Consider the following 22767-nt stretch of genomic DNA (forward strand, 5'->3'; position numbering starts at 1 on the left):
TTTTCAACAAAGAAAACTACCACATTAAAGAACTCTAGGAATTCCTATAACCGAAAATGTAGCAATAACCATGCAGTCTTCACTTGCCTTTCATAAAGATGTTATGTGCTTTAATCTCCTGCTCGTCTGTACTCAACACATTTGGCAAAGTATGTTAACAATAGAAATGAAAACAATCATTTGAAAACAAAGCTTAGGAAAGAAGAATCACATAAAATATCTAATAACCAACATCTCTTAAGAATTTCCTTTCAATTAAAAAAAAAAGGAACCAGAAGTAACATCAGGCATTCTGTTTCTGTTTTAAGTGTTTGTTTTAATTACTCCATTTTCGTTTTGCCTAAAGGAAGAAAATCAAAGAAAAACAATTATGATCTAAGTAAGAACAGTAATTTTGAACCCAAACTGCTGATTTTTAATCTATTCATTTCCCTGCATGTATAAATGTGCTTTTTACCTCTAGTGTTTTATCAGTTTAACAGTCATAATTTACACAAAACACACAGATGGTCTTAGAAATAGTAGAAGTTTCAGATGTTACAACTTGTTAGCATATGGAACACTATTGTGGATCACCATTTTGGCAGAATTTAAAGGATTTTAAAATTATTTATACATTAACATCCTGCATTTCATAGTTGTAGGTTACTGCAACTTAAAATTGTTTGATTCCTCATCAGAGGTAGTTCTTGTATTGACTCTAAACTACTAATGTGTAGGGGAATTGGTCCTTTATTTACAGGACAGCACCTTCTGGACAGCAAAAGGTAAGTGGAAATCCTATAATAAATTAAACACTTTGGTATAAACCATAACAGTTCTTCTAATTCAACATATGATATAACAGGAAGTTCGAAGAATTTTTTAAAAATCAAATTTACCGTAGCAGTTTTAAACTGTTAATGTCACAAAAAAATGCACAGAGACACATATGCGCATACACACAAAACAAAACCTTTAGGATTAATGGAGACTTTTCAAAATGTGAGACTACAATCACTTTTATTTTTTAACTACTGTATTAGATGCAATGTAAAAAGAATTGTCTATGTAATTCCAATGTGTCTGATTTCAGTCTTTCTGATTTCTCTCGAACAAGTTCAGTGAGTTTTAACCTTCCTAGTCCACTGAAACTGCTTGTCAAGGTCATTAATGACTGACCACCAAGTTGTCAAATCCAATGGTCAAGTCTCAATCCTGACATTACTTGATTTACCAGCTGCAGCTGACTTAGTCACTGCCACCTCCTTAAAACGGTCCTCACTTGGCTGCCCTTCGACTTTTCCTCCTTTCTCACTGTCTGCTCCCTTTTCAGTCTTCACTGCTCTTTCTGCCTCTTCTCCCTGAGAGCTAAACATTGGACCTCTTTTCCTTTCTATGAATAATCACCCTCTTGGTGATTTCAGTCTCCTGGTTTTAAATAATATGCACATGCAATGACCCCCACATTCATCAGGATAGGCTACGTCAGCCTGCAGTAAGAAATTCTCCATGCCTTAATATAACAAAAGATCTATTTCTCATTCATTCTACATGTCCACCATGGGAAGACAGAGGTGTCGGGTAGAAAGGTCTGCAACACGTAACTCAGGGACCCAGGCTCTTCGGGTGTCCTCGGCGTTGTGGCCGCACTACCTGGAACATGAGTCTTCCTTGGGACAGAGAGCACTGGAGGCTCGCTCGCTAGTATTTAATGTCTTTAATTTTCACCCATAGCTTATGAGGCTGAACTAGCCCGAATGGGTCTGCCCTGTAGCAAGGGAGCTGGGAAGCAGCCTTTCATCTGCCCAGAGGGAGGGCAGGCCTGCACAGTAATGAGTACTTGTTATGGCTACCACAACTCAAATTGTTCTCCAGCCTCAAACTCAACTCTGAATTTCTGACTCATGTTTCCAACTGCCTATTTGACATTTATACGTGGATATCTAATAAGAATTTCAAAATTACAGTGTCTAAAACTGAGCTCCTGATACTTTCCACCCCACATCTACTCTTTCTACAATTAATGGTATCACTGTTCATGGTGTCTCTACCTTTTCAGTTGCTCAGACCAATTGATTAAGGTAATCCTTCACTCCTCTTTTTTCACAAGCCACACCCAATCTGTTAGCAAATTCTGTTGGCTAGTGCTTCCCAGCAGATCCAGAATATAACCTCTTCTCTCTATCTCCCTCTGAAGAGATGAGTCCAAACCACCATTTCCCTTTTGCCTGGATAACTGCAAAAGCTCCCATTGGTCTCCCCACATCTGCCATTACCACCCTTCACTGTGGACTCCAGAGAGTGGGGGATCCTGTTGAGAAATCTCTGATGCTTTACACCTTGCTTAGAAGAAAAAACAGTTTACAAGGTCTATAAGGTCCTACACAGTCTGGCCAGTGGTCACTCTGATGCTATCGCTACAGATCTCCCCTTTGTTCACTCTGCTCAACGCACACTGACCATTCTGCCTTTATTTTCAGTGTGAGAGACCCTGCTTTAGGGTCCTTGAACTTACTGTTTCGTCTCCCTAGAATATTCTTTACCTAAGTAACCTATCTAGTCCCCTCCCTCAATTTTTTCATGTCTTTACATGAAGCATTTCTGGTCATTCTATTTAAACTTGAAATTCTACCCCAATTCTAATTAATTGTCTACTCCTTCATTACTTTATTTTTTTAAAGGATTCACTATAGTCTAACATACTATGTGTTATACTATCTATTTTGGTTTATCTGCATACTTAATTGCAGAATATAAACTCCAGAAGGGCACTCACTGTTTTCTGTTTAATGCTGCACCTCCAATGCTGAGAATTTTATGATTAATTAAAAACATATCATTAATTTAAAAATTTATCATGTATTAAAAACAAATAGGTAATCAGGAAAGACAAGAGGGAGGAGGTAGATAATAATGGTTTCAATGAGTCTGAATTATTAGGGCAAGGAAATGGCAATTACAGATAATGGTCATCAAATGACTTAACATATGTTTTTAAAGGGAAAAAACTATCGTCTTAATTGTGCATAAATCTAAAAGGAATCTGTTATCACTAACAAGAGAAACATTTGATCCTAGAGTCTGTTCCCCTGTGCTCTTGAGTATTTCCAAAAATCAATGTTTCCGTATTTAGTTCACTTTGCTATGTGGCTTTCAGCATCTCTTTAAAGCAGAGCTAGGTCCTTCTCAACCCAATTTCTAGAATTAAAAAAAAATTCTTTGAGAGACTCATTCTAATTCAGATCAGTGCAGGAAAAATGTTTGATTTTCTTTCAAGGTCTCTAAAACCTTGTCCACCACACCCTTCTGTTTTTTTTTTTTTCTTCACTATTTAATTTTCATGCTAATCTGATGACTGGTTTTTCAGAAACAAGCAAGCATTTATTAGGATTATGTGGTCTGTGTTATAACTTTGTTCTTCTGCAACTTTAGCAGTGACCTTTTCCTTACATATTCTCCTGAGAAACTTTAAATCTTGGCCAATAAATTCACAGTAGATAGAGAGTATGTGCAGAACAAAGAAAACAGTAAAGGGGGGTGTTGTACAATCACAGAACCAATGAGAGCTCGGTTATTCAGGTACTTCAGTAAACGCCGCACGAGACAGAAAAGGCAAAGAGGTCTCAGAATCGCTGCTGCCAAGAAGAAAACATATCATTTCGTACTACAGATCGTGCACTTCTCTACTTTCAGGGCTCTGAAATCCAATAATCTCATCACACTATTTTATTTTGGAATGAGGTGAATCCCTCATTAACCATCATTCAGAATGAGATTTGATTTTTCAGAAATTTTGAACTCTTGTAGAACAGATAAGCAATTTCAAAAGGACAGAGAAAAATTCTGAAGTGATTTAGACAGTCTTCTGGAAATATACTCTGTTACTGAATTTTATTTATAATTTTTTTGCTGTCACACCTGGAAGTGTGATAAGCCCAGAGTGATAAGAATAATTATGTCAAGCATAGATGTGTTAACTCTAAGACATCAATATAGAAATTATAGTTTTCTCTTACTAAATTGTAACCTAACCAACATGCACCTTCCTCACTTAGGTATATGTCAACACAGGGAGAATTGAAATGTATTTATTTTCAAAGAAGATGTGAAAAATGGGAGATAATGCAACCCTGTCTTTAAAAGCACCGACTCACTTTTCTCTTTTTCTTTGGTGAAGATGTACACAGTTAGATTTATAAATGGTCCCCACTGCTGAATTAAATACTCACAGTTATTCTTTCATCTTTATCATCCAGTGAAGAGCCATCTTTCTTCCACGAAATGGTGGGCTCAGGATGGCCTCGCGGAGGCTGGCATTCCATCACCGCCGGCTCCCCCACGGCCACCATGACATCGGAAGGATTTTGTCTGAAGTCATCTCGTAGTACTGTGGGAGCAAGATTAAATCATTACACTCGCTTGTGACATACACAGTCCTTATCTCTGAACTTCAGCAGAAGAGACATTTATTACAGTAAACTACTGCTAATAGCTATCTCAATACATCTTGGACAATCTGTATCTACTTACAGACATATGCGATTTAATAATGATATCTGGCTGTAAGCACACAACAGGGATAATTTGATATTCTTCATAGGCCAGTGAGCAAGTGCATTTTGCCGCGTAGCGTCCTCACTGTTGGCGTTTGGCTTGCCCCCTCACTCACATTTCTTCTCTGCCTATTGCTTACATTTTCTCATCCATGAGCTAATGAACATACTTGAACCCTCCTTTTATTTACATGACAAGTTGGGATGATGCTTCTTTTATTAGATGAATTACACAGACATACAGACAAAAGTACTGAAAGTAAAAACTATACTTCCAAACATGCATTTGATTGAGAGCTATTTTAGAGATATTTCAAACTGCTATGTATATAATCATTATAATTTAACTGCGCATTATAAAACCTTTAGACATATTTGTAAAGTGACTGAATCCAAAATACTGTCTTATTTTTCCATGATCACTGAGTGAGGGACAGTGTTAAAAGGCACCAATGATGATGACAGCATTGCTACCAATTATGTTGTTCGTGTGTTCTATACATTTTGTTTTTTGTGGATTTGGGGGGTTTTATATCATTTCATTTAATCCTCAAACCTAACCATTCATTACTGTAATCTCAACTAATGTTGACACATTCGGATCAGCAGATACTAAGGTAATACTGACTTTGTGACTATGAGATAAAATGCGGAAAATAAACCAAACATGTATTTCATGTATTTCAAAAATAGTTGATATTGTATAATTGTCTTCAGTATCCTGATAACATCAAGAAATCACAAATTATTTGGCATCAGTTAGTCTTCAATCACAGCTCCGTTGTTCACAAGATGGGTAATCTTGATTACTTTACTAAATACCTGTTTCCAAAGCAGGCATGGAGGTACATACTTCAAAACAAAGTCTAAAAGTGTTAGTTACCTTCCGCCCACCCCACCCTCCTCCAGTGTGTAATCAAAGGTGAACAACTTTAGTAATCTATTTTGACACTTAAAATGTTCATTGGTATGTTAAGTACACAGATTTGCAGTGACAAATATTATGTATCATTTAAAATCTACTGAATTGAGTATTTGATACTACAATTTTGTCCTGGACGGATGTCTTTCCATTTCAATGGCATTTAAAAATACTTTCACGGATGAAGTACTGCAATGTAAAAAACTTATGATTTCAAAAGTCACCCTTAAATTTTCGTTTCAAAACCTCAAAAAGGCTTAGAGGCTTACAAAATCCTGTCCTTTTTCTCTTGTAGTTCTCTACTTTTCCTTCCTCTGTGCCAACTAAGTGTGTGCACAGATCTGAGTAAGCCTTAATACACACTCAAACAACCCGGTTTTTTAATCTATATATTAAGACAACTTGGGCACAATATGACTACGTTAATACTTGGAAAATACCACTTCAAAGAGGAGGCTTGTGTCCTCAGCTTTGGAAAGAACACTATAAGGAAAAAGAAGAGGAAATACGATCAGACCACACTGTGGCAAGTCTAACTTCAATACATACACTATTTATTAATAAAATGCATAGACACAAAGATAAACTTTGTTGAAGTGAAAACTGCAGCTACTGTTAGCACATTATAAAATAAGAGTATGAAGACTTCCACTATTAATGAACTTACATTACTATCAAGTGTTAAGAACGTACAGCAAATGAAATATAAGGTTTATAGAAAAAGCAGACAAACTGACCTTAACAAACAGCATGTGCTTTTGCTGGATCAGATTATTAATCTACGATTATACCTTTGAACATTTCTAATACCTTTGAAACATGCAAACTTTTCAAATAAATATAAATAATTTGTACAATTTTTCTGCTTGGTGAGCTAAAAACCAACTTGGTAACACTAGATCTTATTTACAAATTGAGATCAGATCTCAAATAAACCAATGAATAAAAAAATGTCTTTCAAAAATATCAAAGGTCTAAGTCAGATAAATCAAGGATTTTTTTCCCATTTACTATGTTATTTGGATTTTTACAGTATATAATGAAAAGCTAACAAAATGTAATCCATTAGAGATTGTTGCTTAGATAATGCTCATGTAATTATTTTTGCAGCTGTAAAGCATAAAACTCTAGCATTGCCTATGGCTACAGGCAACCCTTCATAAAGTTATGAATTTAAGTTTTTTTTTCTCTCTTCTATAAAAGCAACTTTTCTTCTTACATTTGTCCTGAACATTTCCTTTTGGGGAAAAAATAATATGTATCACATTATAAAATGATATGAACTTTTAAAGTATCCAATTTTCTTAATTCATGTGTGTATTTAAGTAATTAAAATAAAAATTGAATTCAAATGCTTGGCAGCATCTTGGCAGAAAAACCAATGGTATTTATAAGTATTATCAAACACAGAGCCTCCAAAAAAAAAATCTCTCCTTTTCTTCTCTAAATCTCTATTAATCAAAGTGTACATTTTCAAATGTTTCTTGATTTAAATTGTGTGAAATTTTAAAATATGGAACTTTTGAAAATAAGATTTAATGTTAATTTGAAAGAGAACAAATAACTTTTATAACGTATTCAAGTAGATATCATCTAAAAAGCTGGTAAACCACAGTTCATCCTTATGTATTTCTTCCATGTTTATGTAATTGTTTTATGTTTACAGGTTGGTACATATAATTTGGTTCAACTGCTTTTCACTTTTTTTCATTCTGGTAAATTAGAAAAAAAAATACAAGCTTCATTGAATCTTTGAATCTCCTGGAAGGTTTTGTCTAAAAAAATGGTTAACTAAAGTGTATCCTTGAAAACAAAACAAAACATATAATCATCTGTCTTTCTGAAAAGCCAGACATCAATTTTAATACAGTTCGTAGAACAAGTAAACACATTTTCAGAAAAGGATGCTAAAATTCGGTGGTGACTTTGCACCTATTTGGGTGATGTTGAAAGACAGGGCACAAAGTGAAAAAATAAGTTAAACAGACATCATTTCAAGTATTCTGGAGATCTTAAAATTTATAACACTCTCTTTAAGAGCATTGTGGAAAATTTTAGAACTAAATGAAACACAGAATTATAGAACAGGCAGGGGTCTTTGACAACATTCAATTCATCCCACAAATAGAGGCAACTGAGCCCCAACTTTGTCACTAGCCTGTGTTACTCGTCAGAAATGGAGCAGAAGAAAATATTGGTGTCCTGAATTCCAAGGCAGTGATCTTAAAAAATTTTTCACCATGTCACCATTTTACTGTAAAATGTACTTTCCCTATCTAATCTATTGTATTTCCAACAAATCCACTCCATTATTGCAGGTTTGACTTACCAGTGATTGTAATCAATGCACTGCAGTCTCATGACTACCCAATTTTGGGAAGTCTCAAATGTTCCTAAACTTAATTTTGTTCCTAATCATGTGGTGAACATCTGTGAAATATAATACTCCGGGTTTATGAATCACAGAATCTCGGTGTAGTTAGGGACCTAAGAGATGTGTGACCCAAATTTTTTCTTTTAGAAATTAACAGCCCAAGGTTCCTCAGGGGGAGAAGAGCATATCACATAAACAATAATGATGATACTGTTAACAGTATAATAATAATGCTAGCAATGTACGATGTTTATTGAACAGTTACTGTGCATGGAACCACGGCGAGTATCCACTCATTTAATTCTCATAACAAGGCTATGATAATGTGACTTTATTAGTTTAATTTTATGAATGAGGAATTTGTAACGATTTAGAAGCAGACCTAGATTGCAGATCTCCAGTCCACCAAGGACACATTTCCATCAACTTGCCCACTTATCTGATATTAACACTGTGTACACAATTCTAAATACAGTTAGTATGGTATAATGAACATTTCAGCCTCTTTCCATTAGAACAGAAGTGAAATGAGAAATTACTCTTTTGACACTCAAATAGCTGTCATTGAATATATTCTGCATTCTTGTATTTTCTCAGATTTTTTTCCATATTTGGAAGAGGCCACTACCCATTTTCAGTGGCATACTGAGAATTAGAGTTCATTATTCAGATTACATACGTCATGGTTTTAACGATTCTTCTTTTATTTCAACAACAAAGTGACTGAAGAAGCTGCATAGTAATAAACATTTTAATTAAATATGGGCATTTTAATTAGAAATGCATATCTTGGGGAAAACAGATGAAGATAATACGCAGTACTGGGAATTTTTTTTTTTTCCTGCTTAAAAAGACTACTTTGTCAATGAAACTTTGCAGCAAACAGTAGTAAGTTGTTGACGTGGGTGTAAGAAAAGGAATGAAACCCTTAACAATAGTTGAAGAGAAAGTAAATGAGGAAGTATCTTCCCAAAGACAATAATTTTATGGATGCTCAGAGGCAGCCTGACTCTGTTACAATGTACCACTTCAATGGCTTTCAAAATCACTGATCACTTACCTGGTCTTTTAACTTTGAGTAAAGACTACATTGCTCACTTGTGTGGTACTTCTAGTCCTCTATCCAAACGGCCACTTACAGGCTAGCATAAGTAACTGCTATTTAATTTTAAAATAGCTATCGTTCTTTCATTTAATGCATCAGTACTGAGCACATACTTTGAGCCTGGCATCTATGCTGTAACGTTTGTATTTTTCTTGCCACAGTTCACATAAACGGCAGGTGTGTTAAGAAACAATGTTAATCTTCACCTTGTCAGGAAATGGTAGTACAGCAGGGTTTACTGCAAGCTCTTTTGTGTTAAGATAGATGCTTTGGGCGCTAGCTAAGAAAGTATATCACAAAGGCATTTATAACTATTTGCATTCCTAGGTGTTATGCTTACTGCATGACCCAGAAGAGTAAAGCAGTTATCTGGGCTACAAATGTTTTCAAAACTCCTTAATATTTCTTAAAATAAAATCACAATTCCAAACGTTTAAAAGCATTCCAACAAAAAGGTTGGATGTACAGAAAGATATTTTAACCAACTGAAAAAAAAAACTAAAATGATAATGTATAAAATATTTCCTGAAGTATTACCTATCTGATGGCATCATATTCTAAAGCTAAGGCATTTGAATTTTATAATGATACATGCACACATCAGTTCTGTATAAAGTTATGATTTCATCATAATTCTTTCCTAAAGGGTACATATTTATTTTTTTTAATTTGACACTGAATATATCTATGAATGTTCTTAATAATTATGTAATCTGCTACTTGTGTTTTTTTGTACCATGCAGTTTTATTTTTAAACCTTAAATTATGCTTTGGTTAAGATCCTGGAAGAAAATATGCTGGTAAAAGCATTTATTTTTCTCAGCTACTTAGCTTTTGAAGACTCACAAACCTCTACGCTCTATCCTAGGAAAGCAGTACATTTTTGTTCAAAAATTGTACATGCTGAAATAGTACTATAGAATGGATGGAGGTCAAACGTCACTCAGTCTTAACTAGCAATGAATACAGAGCACTGCAAAAGAGAAGTTATTACCCAAATGAAAGTAATTATAGCCATTTATTTAGTCTTTATTTTAAACAACATATGATGGAGGAACAGGCTTAAACAAGGTTGTGCACCTCTGTGTTCCTCTGAGCTGCAGAAGAGGGGGCACTGCATCCTTGCTCTTTTAATGATGAGAATTACTTCCAGGTTGGGTCCGAGCTTAACCCACAGCCCCATTTAGCAGAAACATGGACAGCATAATGACACTTCCTAGGAAAAGCCCTCATGGCCATCTGCAGTCAGTGTTTCCTGGTTTTATTGTTTCACTAGAGGAATCACGTGAGCTACTACAGCCCTCGTGTTTATTAAACTGGCACCGAGTCATCAAGACAAAGGGGAGGTAAGGTTGGTGTACTAGATTTAAGTTAAAAACCGTAATGCATTCGGGAGAAAGGAATACATCCATAAGGCCCAACATTTAAATGGTTAACATTCAGAAGACTTGAAATCACAGCGATCATAAAAAATGTACTGCTGAAGTTCATCAGGTTGCTAAAATCATTATGTTCTCACTTCAAGATATCAGTAGCTAACTAGATGTTTGCATTTTACACTAAATGGATTTATGAATGAAAAATGTGGCATTTGTAAAACACCATTTGAAGGGTATTTATTATTTGTAGATAATGTTTATTTAGGAGACAAAAAGCAGTAGTCAGGTATTTCAGAGTTACCACACATATCCCTCTACTATGCTGTAATTTTAATAGATACAGTCACAGTGGCTCAGTTATTTCCACACAAAACAGAGAATTTTACACTCTGTCTTGCCGGGGTTATTACGAAGACTAATTATTTAGTGTTTGTACAGGACTTGCCATTTATATGGTGCATTACATCTGCAAAGAAGTATTGCTATTAGTCACTGTGTAAGGAATTGCCAAATTTCTCAGCTGCCAGTACAAATGGAAAGGAGGACAAAGAATGCCATTGAGGAGGGTTTGTAAGTGCCAGAGCAAAAGTCACATTCAGGAGTAGCCTGGCAGGGTTAAAAAAACACAGACAGAATGAGGCGATCAGAGGTATGGGACCCTGACTGGGGCAAGAGAGACACGCGTTCTTTCTTTTATAAAATCCAACTTTCTATTTAGTGCCTTTCTCTGAGACAGTCCTTGATCAAAGGAATATACTTATCTCTTTACTGTCTGGCTTTTTGTATTCAAATGTCAACTCCACGAGAAGAAGTTTGTTTTTATCCATTTATATACCTGGTACCTAGAACAATGCCCAAGACATAGAGGGCATTCAGGGCCTAAATGCTGACAGTACACCTTCTGAATACGAGGTGCTACACGTGAAGCGGAGCTAAAGTCAACACGAGTGCTACGTTCGTGGTGTGTAAGATATGGGGAGTAGAGAGACAATATCCAAATAAACACGTGTAAATACACAACTACAATCATGAATCATGCCATGAAGGAAAAGGACAGGGTGCTGTGTGAGAAACTAATGAGGAACCCAATTTAAATAACAGTTAAACTGAAGCCTGAAAAGTGAGTAGAGCTCAGCCTAGGGAAGTGCACTGCAGGCAGGGGAAGTAATCCAGGTTGAAGAAAAACTTAAAAAGAGTGAGACTCGGCTTCGTGGGACAGGTTGTCAAGCGGTGCACCAGGAGGTTGGCGAGGGCGGGGGGGTGGGGGTGGGGTGGCCAGATTCACAGTGCACAGCAGTCCTGATAAAGGGTCAGCTTTTATTCTAATTCCCATGGGAAGCTACTTGAGTGGTTTTTAAGTAAAGATGGAATTACCATATTTAAATATTCATTTTAGCGGCTCTGTGAATGAAACGAAGATGGAAGTAAGAACTGAAGTGGAGAGACCAATTAGAAGGCTACTATAGTAATTGAGGGAAAAAATGATGATGGCTTTATACAATTATGACACTGGATTTGGCGTAAACGGGAAAGCAGAGGGATATGCTGGAGGTAAAAGCCAAAATGACTTCTTGAGGGGTTGAAGTTAAAAGAAAGATGTCGACAATGGTACCTAGCTTTCTTTCTTTCTTTCTTTTTTTTTTTTTTTAACATTTTTTTTTATTGAGTTATAGTCAGTTTACAATGTTGTGTCAAATTCCCAGCTTTCTGATTTGAGGAACTGAACATGCCATTTTTAAGGTCTAGGAGGAGAGACAGACAATATACAGATAAATCCTCCCATGAGGAAGAATAGAAAAATACGAAACCCATATTATCAAATTATGTGTGTGTGTATATATATAAAATATTTGATAATTTGAGAGTATAGGGATAATATGGAATCATTTTATCAATTAAAAATTATTATGATTTCAAATTCTGCCCCTTAGTATTTAACACAGGATTCATTTTTATCTGTTTAGAACTTTATGCTGCTATAATCCAGAACTTTATGCTGTTATTTCTCAATTGCTAACTGATAATCTCTTGATTAATTAATCAAATTATAATTATTAGGATGACAAATTTTAATTTAATTCGATGCATATTTTTCACTGAAAATCTGAAACAAAACTATTTTGCTTATATATGTATATATACAAATATGTGATTATATATGTATGTATATGTGTGATGTATATAATATATATATGATCACTAATAACCAAAATATTATTTTGACATAAATACTCTGCAGCAAATTGGTAAAAACTCACTATAGTCATTTTGTCCAGAGAATAAAACAACTCAAAACATTTAGGGCATCTCTCTGGACTGCCATAAATTAAGCTCAATTTACTGTTTAAGTATGAGAGAATCAATAGCATAATAAATGTTATTACATTATTGGAATAATCAGAAGGTTACCATTTGTCAGAAGTTTACAGAATCTCTAAAGCATGGTAAAATTCCCTGGGAAAGTGCTGGATCATGAAACTATTAAGAATTTATTTGTGATTCACTCATTTATTCGATAAAAGTACCAGGTGTTGTATTGGGAGGTGGTGGCTAATAAGATAAGACACAGTTGACCTCTGCTTGCAAAGCACTGATTTTAGACTTTTTCTTTCTTCTTCTCCTTTTTTTTTCCTTTTGTCACAGAATGCCTTGCTCCATTGAAACTTTAGACAAAAGTTTCATATGTAAAATAGATAAAAAGGATACTGTTTCACTCCTCCAACTGGGACCGTCCTGCAGAGGAATTCGGGTCTCGTGGTAAACTGACGTATGGGAGATTAAATAAATTTCCCTAGCTCCTAGGGCTATATGGCATGTAGCGAGTTAAGCCATAAACCTGGATTCAGGTTTGGACCTGGATTCAGGGGATACCAGGGCCCACACTTCTAGCAGATAGATCCTCAAGCTGGAGTTTGCCTCCTTGGCAGTTTATAAGACAACTCCACTTCTGTGCCATTTCAAAATACATCCTGCTTTCACTGTCATTTCCAACTGAAAAGTGTAGTTTTTATAACTTGTATTTAAAGTCATGGCTAAAATATGCTATATTACTATAGCTTACAAAACTATAAATGTATACAGTCGAAGCACACCCCCCCCCACTTCCACCCTCAAATTGCAAATGAGGACCCGAAGTCAGGCACTAAAAGGACTCGAGGGTAAAAAAGTCAGTTACTGCACATAGTAGGACCAGATCTTGAAACAACTGTTTTCATACAGACATTTTTTTAAGTGCCTGAGAAAGACTAGAATGTTTTCTAATTAAAATATTTGCTGGGAAACAAAGATGGTTGTAAAAAAAAACAAAAACAAAACTAAAAACCCCAGGTGTTTCTTTCTCTTCTCAAGCTCAAGATGCCAGCGGCTACACAGGAGAAGGGCTAGAAGCAGTTTTCAAATTTTATGGGGAGTCTAATGGCAACCATCTCAAGCGAGAAAATCCTCCCAGTTTAAAATGATCTCGTTAAAGTCTCTCCAGTAATTGGGAAGAGCCAGGGAAAATGGCTATTGGATTTAAAAACAAAAACAAAACCAAGAAAACCCACAACTAAACTATTCTCACTAATGTATCTTTGAGCAACATAATTAAGATGGCCCATTATAACATCCCCCACCCCCACACCCAAATGAAAAGAATATTTAAGTGACAGGAAAAAAAAAAGGAAGTCTAAATAGCTCACACAGACATATCAACTAAACAAAGGAGTCTTTAATTGGTGACAATCTGCCCTAAATCACTGTTACCATTCTCCAACATAATCAGTTTCAGATCTGTTAATTCCTCGCATCTTCCCCTATCACAGGCTGTCTGGGGCTTCAGAATAATAATGCTAAGTACCTAACAGAGCTTTCAGTCTCCAAGGAATATAAAAAACATGCAATTGTGTAGCTGTTTGCGCTGCCTTTTCCTAACAAACTACACAGCCCTTGGGAGAGTTCCCTCAGCCTTCAGCTCTTTGGCAAAGTTTTTAAGACCTCTTTTTGCTGATAGCTGGAGTCATGCTAACAAGCCCTGCCTTACAGAACGAGGGATTAAATTATTAAAAAAAAAAAAAAAGCAAATCATTTTATTATTCTTATAAATGATTATTATCTTTACCAATAATCCTCAGCATTTTACATAATTTAAAATGTATGCCTCCTGGGAAAGTATCAGATGGAAAAGAAACAAATATTGAACATGATAAAACAATGCAATAAAAATAAATATTGCTCTATAAAAATAAAAATCTTGAACTGTGAATCATTGCTAAATAACATTTGTGTGTGTGTGTGTGTGTGTGTGTCAATTTTTATCTCAGACAATGGAAATGGAAACTGTTACAATGGAGGTTCAGCCCCTGCTACAAATAGCATATTTCCAAAGCTCTTCACCTGAACCTCAGTGTAAATCTCAGGTGAGTTTTTGCAAAACACTTGCAATCCACAATGGAGGAGGCAAATCTAAATCCCGGGGAGTTACAACCAGTCAGTGAGGCAATGATAAGAAATTCTGGCCAAAGTTGCCTTCCAAACCAGTTCACAGGAGTTAAAGATCGCTGTGTAATTCTTTTTAAAATCATAACTCTAGAATTTAAATCATATGAAGACACATTTCATGTGTTGTTGGCTATTCCACCTAAGAAGGCCCAATTCCTTGGTCCTCACAAATCCATTTACTAGTGTCCCCTCCAATAATTTGAAAGATCATGTACTCTTCTGAGACTTCAAAACCAATATCTGAAAGTTTAAGTGATGACAACGTTTAAAATTTCTGGCATATTATAAACAGTAAATTCAAAATAAAACTATTCTGGGCCTCCTTCAAGTGCAGCTGATGAACCATGAAAACCACCAGTAGTCAAATGCCCACCATGGCCTATTTAAATAGATGTTTAAATAAACTTTTTTTTTAAGTTGTGAACTTGACATTGTTCATTTTTGTCTTTGAACTTGTATTTCCATTCAAATTCCCACCCAGTTATCTCTTCATGCAACATATCTTTATTTGAAAGATTTATTATCGTTCATTGATCAGCCAATCATAGTTCTCCACTTTGAAATTAGGAACCGTGGAACTGTTCCTGTATTTGCCGCCTTTGAGGTATTTACACCTCTGCAGGTGCACCACAGAAAGATTCTGGGTGTCTGAGTACTGTATTTCCCCTACACAGTGAGAAAAGAGCAAACATGAAAACTAAGATGGGAAAGGAGAATCCACAGCAAGGACATTTTCAGGGATATTTCATTTTTGGAATGATACATGGAGAGTGAGAATCTGGAAAATGTAAAACAACCTACTCTGTGCATCTTTGAAATGTACAGGTATTCTGATTTGAAGTCCATTTCCCTCAATGGCTGAGCCTCCACATCCACTAATCTAGTGCCAGCTTTGAAGAAGTTAGCAACTCATCTCCATTACACTGGGAGTCACTAAAGACCCAGCACATATAGAACCTCATGAATAAACGTGGAGTATCTTCCTTGAACAACATTTGGTTAAATTTCATAAACTTAAGTTAATGCTGACATGTTTTATATGCTTACTTGTAAAATCTGAAGAAAAACAATCCAAACCAAATGTAATTATTATGCTCGTTTAGGTCCAGTAAATTATCTACAGCCCAACAGATCTAAGTACAATTTTAAAAGATCAGAAGTCAAAATGGGAATCAAATAAGCAAAAACCCAGTCTAGTGGGTGAAGAGGGCCAAATGCTTTCTCTGGAGATTTTAGGACAAATGGTTCTCAGGACCAGGTTAGCGGACTAGTTTTTAAAACACCCTACAACCAACTTAACTATAAAACCATTAACAACGTCAAGGAACTCAAATAAATACAAAGAAACCTCTGAGTTTCTCTGCAATGCTGGCAAGCTTTGGATTACTTTTCTTCTTTAACAGACCCCAGTTGGAACAGCAACATTTCTTGTAAATTAAACAAATGTATAGGGTTTTGTTTTTCCACAAGGAGCAGCTGTAATGTCTGCTCTTCTGTTTTAAAATCTTTTTTATTTTCTAAGTGCTGAAAGTTGTTACACTTTTTTTAACCAAGCAGTTTACAACTAGTCAATAAAATCTCTGATGATCATAAAACTTCTGTCTATTTTAATTGTGTTGATAAACCTTATTTTCTAAATATTTCTTAGGCTCCCTGACATATACGTAATACAACTTCCCTTTCAAACATCAACACTTTTTAAACTAAGAGATGCAATAAAAACTAAACAAGGAATGACAACTTTAGCTATCAATTTTAATCATGTATCCTTTACCAACTATTGAAAGGATATACAAAAATTGATTAGTAATAGTGTATAACCTTCTAAGTTGGAATTAATAATAATTCATTTTGACAAGAGAAGGCATGATTGGTGACATCATAATTTTAAATACTCATAAAAGTATGATGCCTAAAAATCAGTATTACGGATTCAATAAGGACAAAAATAAACATTTTTTTCACACTGCAAAATTCAGGATTTTTAAAGTAAACTGGATGCTAAGTTTATTTGGGTTTCTTATCCTTAATCAAGTGTTCTGAGCAGAACTACCGAGAAGATGTTTTTACTTGAGTTGTGTGTAACAATTTCTTCTTTAACCTCCCCAAAATAAAAGGTCATGACTGACATTTCACATAAGGAAAAATCTGCTAGGTTAACTTTTCTGATTGAAAGTATAACATTTTAAGAATTACTAACTTTATTGACTTTACTAATCAAACTATGTTCTTCAAACATTTAAATAATGAAAATAACACTATTTGTCTTTGCTTAGAAACAAAGGAATCGAAGAAAAGGTATTTCAAAGCATCACGACCAGTAGAGAAAAAACACAATCAGTAATTATACAGTGTGCCAGGATTTGAGGGGCCATGTTGGGAAAGGTAATTAAATATATAAGAAGAAGATGAAATAAGCACCATACAACATGACAAGTGACACAAGAAACATGATTTTACTCCCAAATACAGTAAATAATTGACAGCTCCTACAACCATAATTAATTGATCTGAGCAATACTTGAAAGAAACATATTACCACATTTCTAACAAGGATAAGAGCTGGCTCAAAGTCAAGACTGGCAATTAAAGTAGCCTACCTGGCATTACATTACAGTCATATAAATTTAGTGTTGGTAGCAAAATAACCAATAAAAGGAAAAACATAAGAAAACCCAAATTAGTAAAGAAATTTCTTGTAGGTTTTTGTATTTGTACCCCAACGGCTAGAAAATGAACTCCTGAAAACACTTATAGCAAGGAAATAACACCTTCCACGCTCTGAAGCTGTTCTTAATGTTTTAATCTATGAGCACTGTCTCTACTTTAAATAACTTAAGATATGCGATACTTTAGCAACTTTACTATCAAAAAGAAATGCATACCTTAATCTTTCAGATTATAATCAAAATCAAAATATTTTTTGAAACAACTGTCACTTTAGTGAACCACATCCCTGTGTCTTCATCATGAATTGTGACAAGACAAGCCTACGAACAGACTACAAAATAATGCTCGCTACTTTCTCATCTCCCAACCCCACCTAACGGATCGCCTGCCTTTTAATTTATTCCTTTTTAATTTTATTTCAGCGAACAAGCATTTGGGTTCCTACTACAGGGACCTCTTGAAAAATTGTCTCCATCTATAATGCTGCCAATGTTGAAACCACCTGTAAGACTTTTCTCTGGAGGAACTCCTCAGTCAACCCTCCCGTCCACCTCCTTCTTCAGCATCTAGTGCATTTCCCACCTGCAACCCCATTTCCCACTTCTTACCTTGGGCCTCAAAGACTGGAAATCTGTACATAAAGGAATTTAAAACCCACACAGTGAGATTAGTTTAATCAGTTAAGGTTAGTATGTCAAGTACAAGTTTTATAGGGTGGAGGTATAAGAGATAACTATGCACTAAAAGACTTAATTCTAGTTAGAAGCTGCAAATAGAAGCTGACAGTATTTTGAATGTGGATTTTCTTATTTTTTCTTTCCTCTTTGGAATTCTTTTATTTTTTAACTGAATATATTTGAAATATAATATTGTGCAAATTGAAAGTATAAAACATGTTACTTTGATGCATTTAATATACTGTAATAAGATTGCCATGGTAGCCATATTTCATATTATGTAATTATAGTATAATATTGTTGTCTACATTCAATATACTGTGCATTAGATCAATATGGCTTCTTTAGTGCTCATTGCAGGTTTGTACCTTTAAACAACATCAATTTTATTCCTCTACCCTCTTCCCCTGGTAACCAGCATTTTACTCTTTTTTTCACAAGTCTGACTTTCTTAGATTTGACATATATGTGATGTCACACAGTACTTATCTTTTTCTGTCTGATTTGTCTTACTTAGCATAATGTGTTCAAGATTCATCCACGTTGCTGAAAATGGATGTGGATTTTCGATAGATAACTGTACTTCATTTTAAAAGCAAAGGGAACATTCTAATGGATGTTCAACTTAATTTAACAGAAAAGGATTCAGTCAAGTGTTCTAAAGTTTTGTACTTTGGAAGCATGAAAGAGAGAAAAGATAAGCAGCCCATTCTATAGTCCATGATCTTATATGTTTATTATTTTGAATAAAAGAATGTTTTAATTAAAAGGAACTCAGTGATCTTTTTAGTCTGTGTCTCCTTCATTTTACAGATAGGAAAACTGAGTTCAGCAAGGTTAAGGAATTTATTTAATGCTATAGTAACCCCCAAATGGGTTAAGAAAGCCCACTGACTTCCAATTAGACTGTCATTATCTACTGACAACTAGAACAGAATCCAAAGATAGCAAAGAGCTTTTAATTTCAAAAAAAATTTTTGTTTTAATTTGACATGGAAGTCAGAATATTTCTGAAGCAGCTTTAACTGAGGCTTTAATTGAAAGTCCTTGGCAGCCATAAGATTTGCTCAAGGTGGTTCACTGGGAAGGGGTTCTCATTTCCTAGTTTTCCCACTAGGTCAGTCCCAGAAACCCAACACTTAGAAGAGAATTATATTAATATACTATGTAATATCACTGTATTAAGCATTAACCACATGAGGAAATTAACTAAACCCATTCTTGTAATAACCATTTAAAAATCTGGAACTATATCTGTTAGTTTACTTTCAGTTTTAAAAACCTTTCAAGCTGAGGGATTTCATTCTTAGCCTCATGAATTTAGGTTGAAGACAATGTCATCATAATCTCTACCTGTCACAGAGATATAAAGCCTGTACTGATCAAATAAATGGTTCAGTCTGTCATCATGACAGCGATAAAGTGACAGCTCTTTTAAGATTGAATACTTACTTTAGATTAATAGGAAAATGTACAAAAAGTAATTTGATGCTTTGGGCGATTTTTCTTTTAAGACTTACTATATCATGCAAGTATAGTAATTTGATCCCAATCTTAACACTTCATCAATGAATCAATGTATGTTTTGGATTTTTTTTCAAATGTGTATTTTGGAACTGTGGTTTTATTGTTATTATATATATTTTAAAGTTAAGGTATGGCACGATTAAAGAGGAGCACTTCCCTATTAATTTTTATAATAATGTCAGACCTTCCTTCAAGTTCTGTATATGTAGATATGATGGGATATTGTTGCTGTCCATCCCAAGTCTTTCAGGGAAGGCAAATGACTCATCTGGAACTGGGTCCAATCTAACGTTTTGATTATACATGGAAAAGAGAACTAATCTTAAAATGTTAGTTCATTTGTAACTCAAACTGCACGGGGGGTGGGTGGATAAAAGTGATTATTTTAAAACTAATTAAAAATTTAGAAATTTATTATGAAAATAAGTTTGATTAAAAGTATTTATGATTCTACATATATAGCAATCTCAGTTGTTTTACTATGAAAGTTACTTTAAACTAAAAAAAATATATTTTAACTTAAAAAATCTACATCATTAAAAATCTTTTTACTAAGGGAAAGAGTAAGAGAGTAACTGTCTTAAAGAGTCCACAAAAAGGGAAAGAGAAAATATTATATTTTAGGTTATCATAGTAAGCATTAATATTTACCGGACTATCACACTAATAAAGTGGTCTTTGGAAACGCTGCGTAGTATAAGATAAATATACGAGCAAGCCAAAGATTTCCAGTCTCATTTTATCATGTACTTTAATAGAGGGCAAAGCTAGTTAAACAGATGGCACTCAGGATTTCTCAATGAATTCAGCATCTGTGTGTACATGTTGCATAAATGCCAATTAAAATGTGTCCGAGTAAATTTACATCCCTTGCTGATAGAAAGTAAGCCAATCTTGCTGGCTCAGGATCAAGGTTAAACTTAATCATCTGCTGAACTTGCAGCAAGTTGCTCTCAAATTGTACAGAAATTCCCAGTGAAATAATAAAAACAGAACTCCTATTGATTTGTATTTATTTACATTCATAACTCATTTCTAAAGCGTTGGGCTAGAGCTCAAAGGGAAAAAAAATTACTATTTGTATGCCTTGGCCAACTACACTTTTAACCATACTTCCAACAAATACCTCTTTGATTAAAATGCCTGCCTGAATAAATTTTCCTAACCTCCTCCTTGCAACTTCCTAGTTGAGATAATTTTGTTTAAAAATCATCCTTTCAAAATGTTCTTGAACAAAGGAAAAAAGGCACGTAGCAGTCAGTCTGTCATTTATATAGTAAAGAACAGAATCTGCTTCAGAGTAACAGGCAACCATGCAATTATTTGAAACAATTCCTCCTAGAGGAACATAAAAATGGCTTCCCCTGACATCTTTTTGACGCCTTCTTTTTCTGCAGCAGACTCCCTCAACCCCAGTTTATATGTACCTACCTAAAGCTTTGGTAGGCTACGTTAGGCTTGCTCTTTTTGAATTTCAAACCTTCAGTACCCACATTACTCATTCCAAAGTGAAATTTTGGACTTGTTATTAAAAATAGGCACCTTATTGCAAGGGAATATTACACAGACATTAAATACAATGTTCTTTTAAAAATAAAGTAATAAAATGTTAATTGAAAAAAGAAAGCATATAAAAATAGGTATGGCCAAGTTTCCAAAAGCATGTTCTATAAAACGCTAGTTCAAAGTGATCTTAATATGTATTTGCTGAAAAAGAGTAAGACATTTATGTTTGGAAAATGTTATATTATAGCCAACCTTTGGAAAATTATAATATTCATTAGCATATTAAAAGTACTGTGAAGTCCTACAGAAAAAAAAAAAATTTAACTTTGTCACCCTAGTATTTTCCAAATTCATTTGACCATGACTTAACTTCACTAATTTTTATAAATTATTGGAGGACCATCATTGTGCTATTTCTAATATAAAATCCTTAGTAATATATTTTGGGAAAGGCCAGTATAAAATACGCTTTTAATTTTGCAAAGAAAATTCCCTAATTAAATATATATATGTAGAAAACAAAGGCATAAAGAGAAAATAAACCGTTAAGAGTAGCTATTGCTGAGTTGTGACATTATGAATGATTTGAATCTTCTTTGTACATGGCTATGTCTGATTTCTTTATACAGTGAACATATATTGTTTTTTGAGAGAAAAGCATACATTGTACTAAATATCCTATTTTTTATATTGCATACCTATGCATGATATCATTTCTCATCTCTCTACTACAGATAGCTAAAACTCTGGCATTTATGATGTGGAAAGCTTTGAACTAAGAACTGAATCTGAAAAAGAATATATATATATATATTATATATTATTATATATAAGTGAATCACTTTGCTGTACACCTGAAACATTGTAAATCAACTGCACTTCAGTAAAAAAGAACTGAACCCAATTTAATCTTCACAAAGGCTGATGAAGAGTTTTCACTATTTTACAAATGGAGAAACTGACATTTGCTTGGTATATGGGGTTATCTGGATTCCATCCTAGGTCAGTCTGATGTCAAAACCCATCCTTTAAACACTAAGCTCTGTTAAAACCCCGAGGATAAGAATTATGCTTCATATTAGATATTCCCAAGGTATATCAAGATAGTACTAATATATAATAAAAACCAAATAAAACTAATACTTAACATTTATCGGATATTAGGTGCGAGATTTGAGTGTGTGAGTATGTGTTAAATAATAACACTAACATTTAATGAATATTTTATGTTGTACTGGGAAATGAGCTAAAATTTTGTTATACATTAATTTCACTAATTCCCACCAGAACCACATGATTTTAATAGCATTATTATCATCAACTTACCTGTGAGAAAACTAAGAGATACAGAAGCACAAAAACCAGGTTACAAATTGTATCAGTTTAATTCTAAAATCAGTGCTCTCGCTCACTAAATCAGTGTAACACCACAGGAGGAATGCTTTGTTATCCCAATACAAACTTTTTAAAACTGAGTTCTTTCTTTAGGGAAAAAAAAGCTTGGAAGATAAATTTAGTTCAAATTTCTTACATCAGCAACTAGATGTTTATTCTTTCCACTCCTGTTTGTTTCTTAAAATGATGAAATTAAAC

General features: G+C 34.4%; 1 protein-coding gene across 11 annotated transcripts in view; it reads right to left on the bottom strand.

Moving 5' to 3' along the window:
- Positions 1–22767, bottom strand: part of ROBO1 (roundabout guidance receptor 1) — a 1015952-nt gene that overhangs the window by 127619 nt on the left and 865566 nt on the right. For all 11 annotated transcript variants that reach the window (XM_032489632.1, XM_032489650.1, XM_032489636.1 and 8 more), the window contains one exon: positions 4212–4369. In XM_032489632.1, coding sequence (XP_032345523.1) covers positions 4212–4369 — 158 coding nt within the window. The remainder of the gene's footprint in view (positions 1–4211; positions 4370–22767) is intronic.

This window comes from Camelus ferus, chromosome 1 (genome assembly GCF_009834535.1).
Source record: "Camelus ferus isolate YT-003-E chromosome 1, BCGSAC_Cfer_1.0, whole genome shotgun sequence".
Lineage (NCBI taxonomy): Eukaryota > Metazoa > Chordata > Mammalia > Artiodactyla > Camelidae > Camelus > Camelus ferus.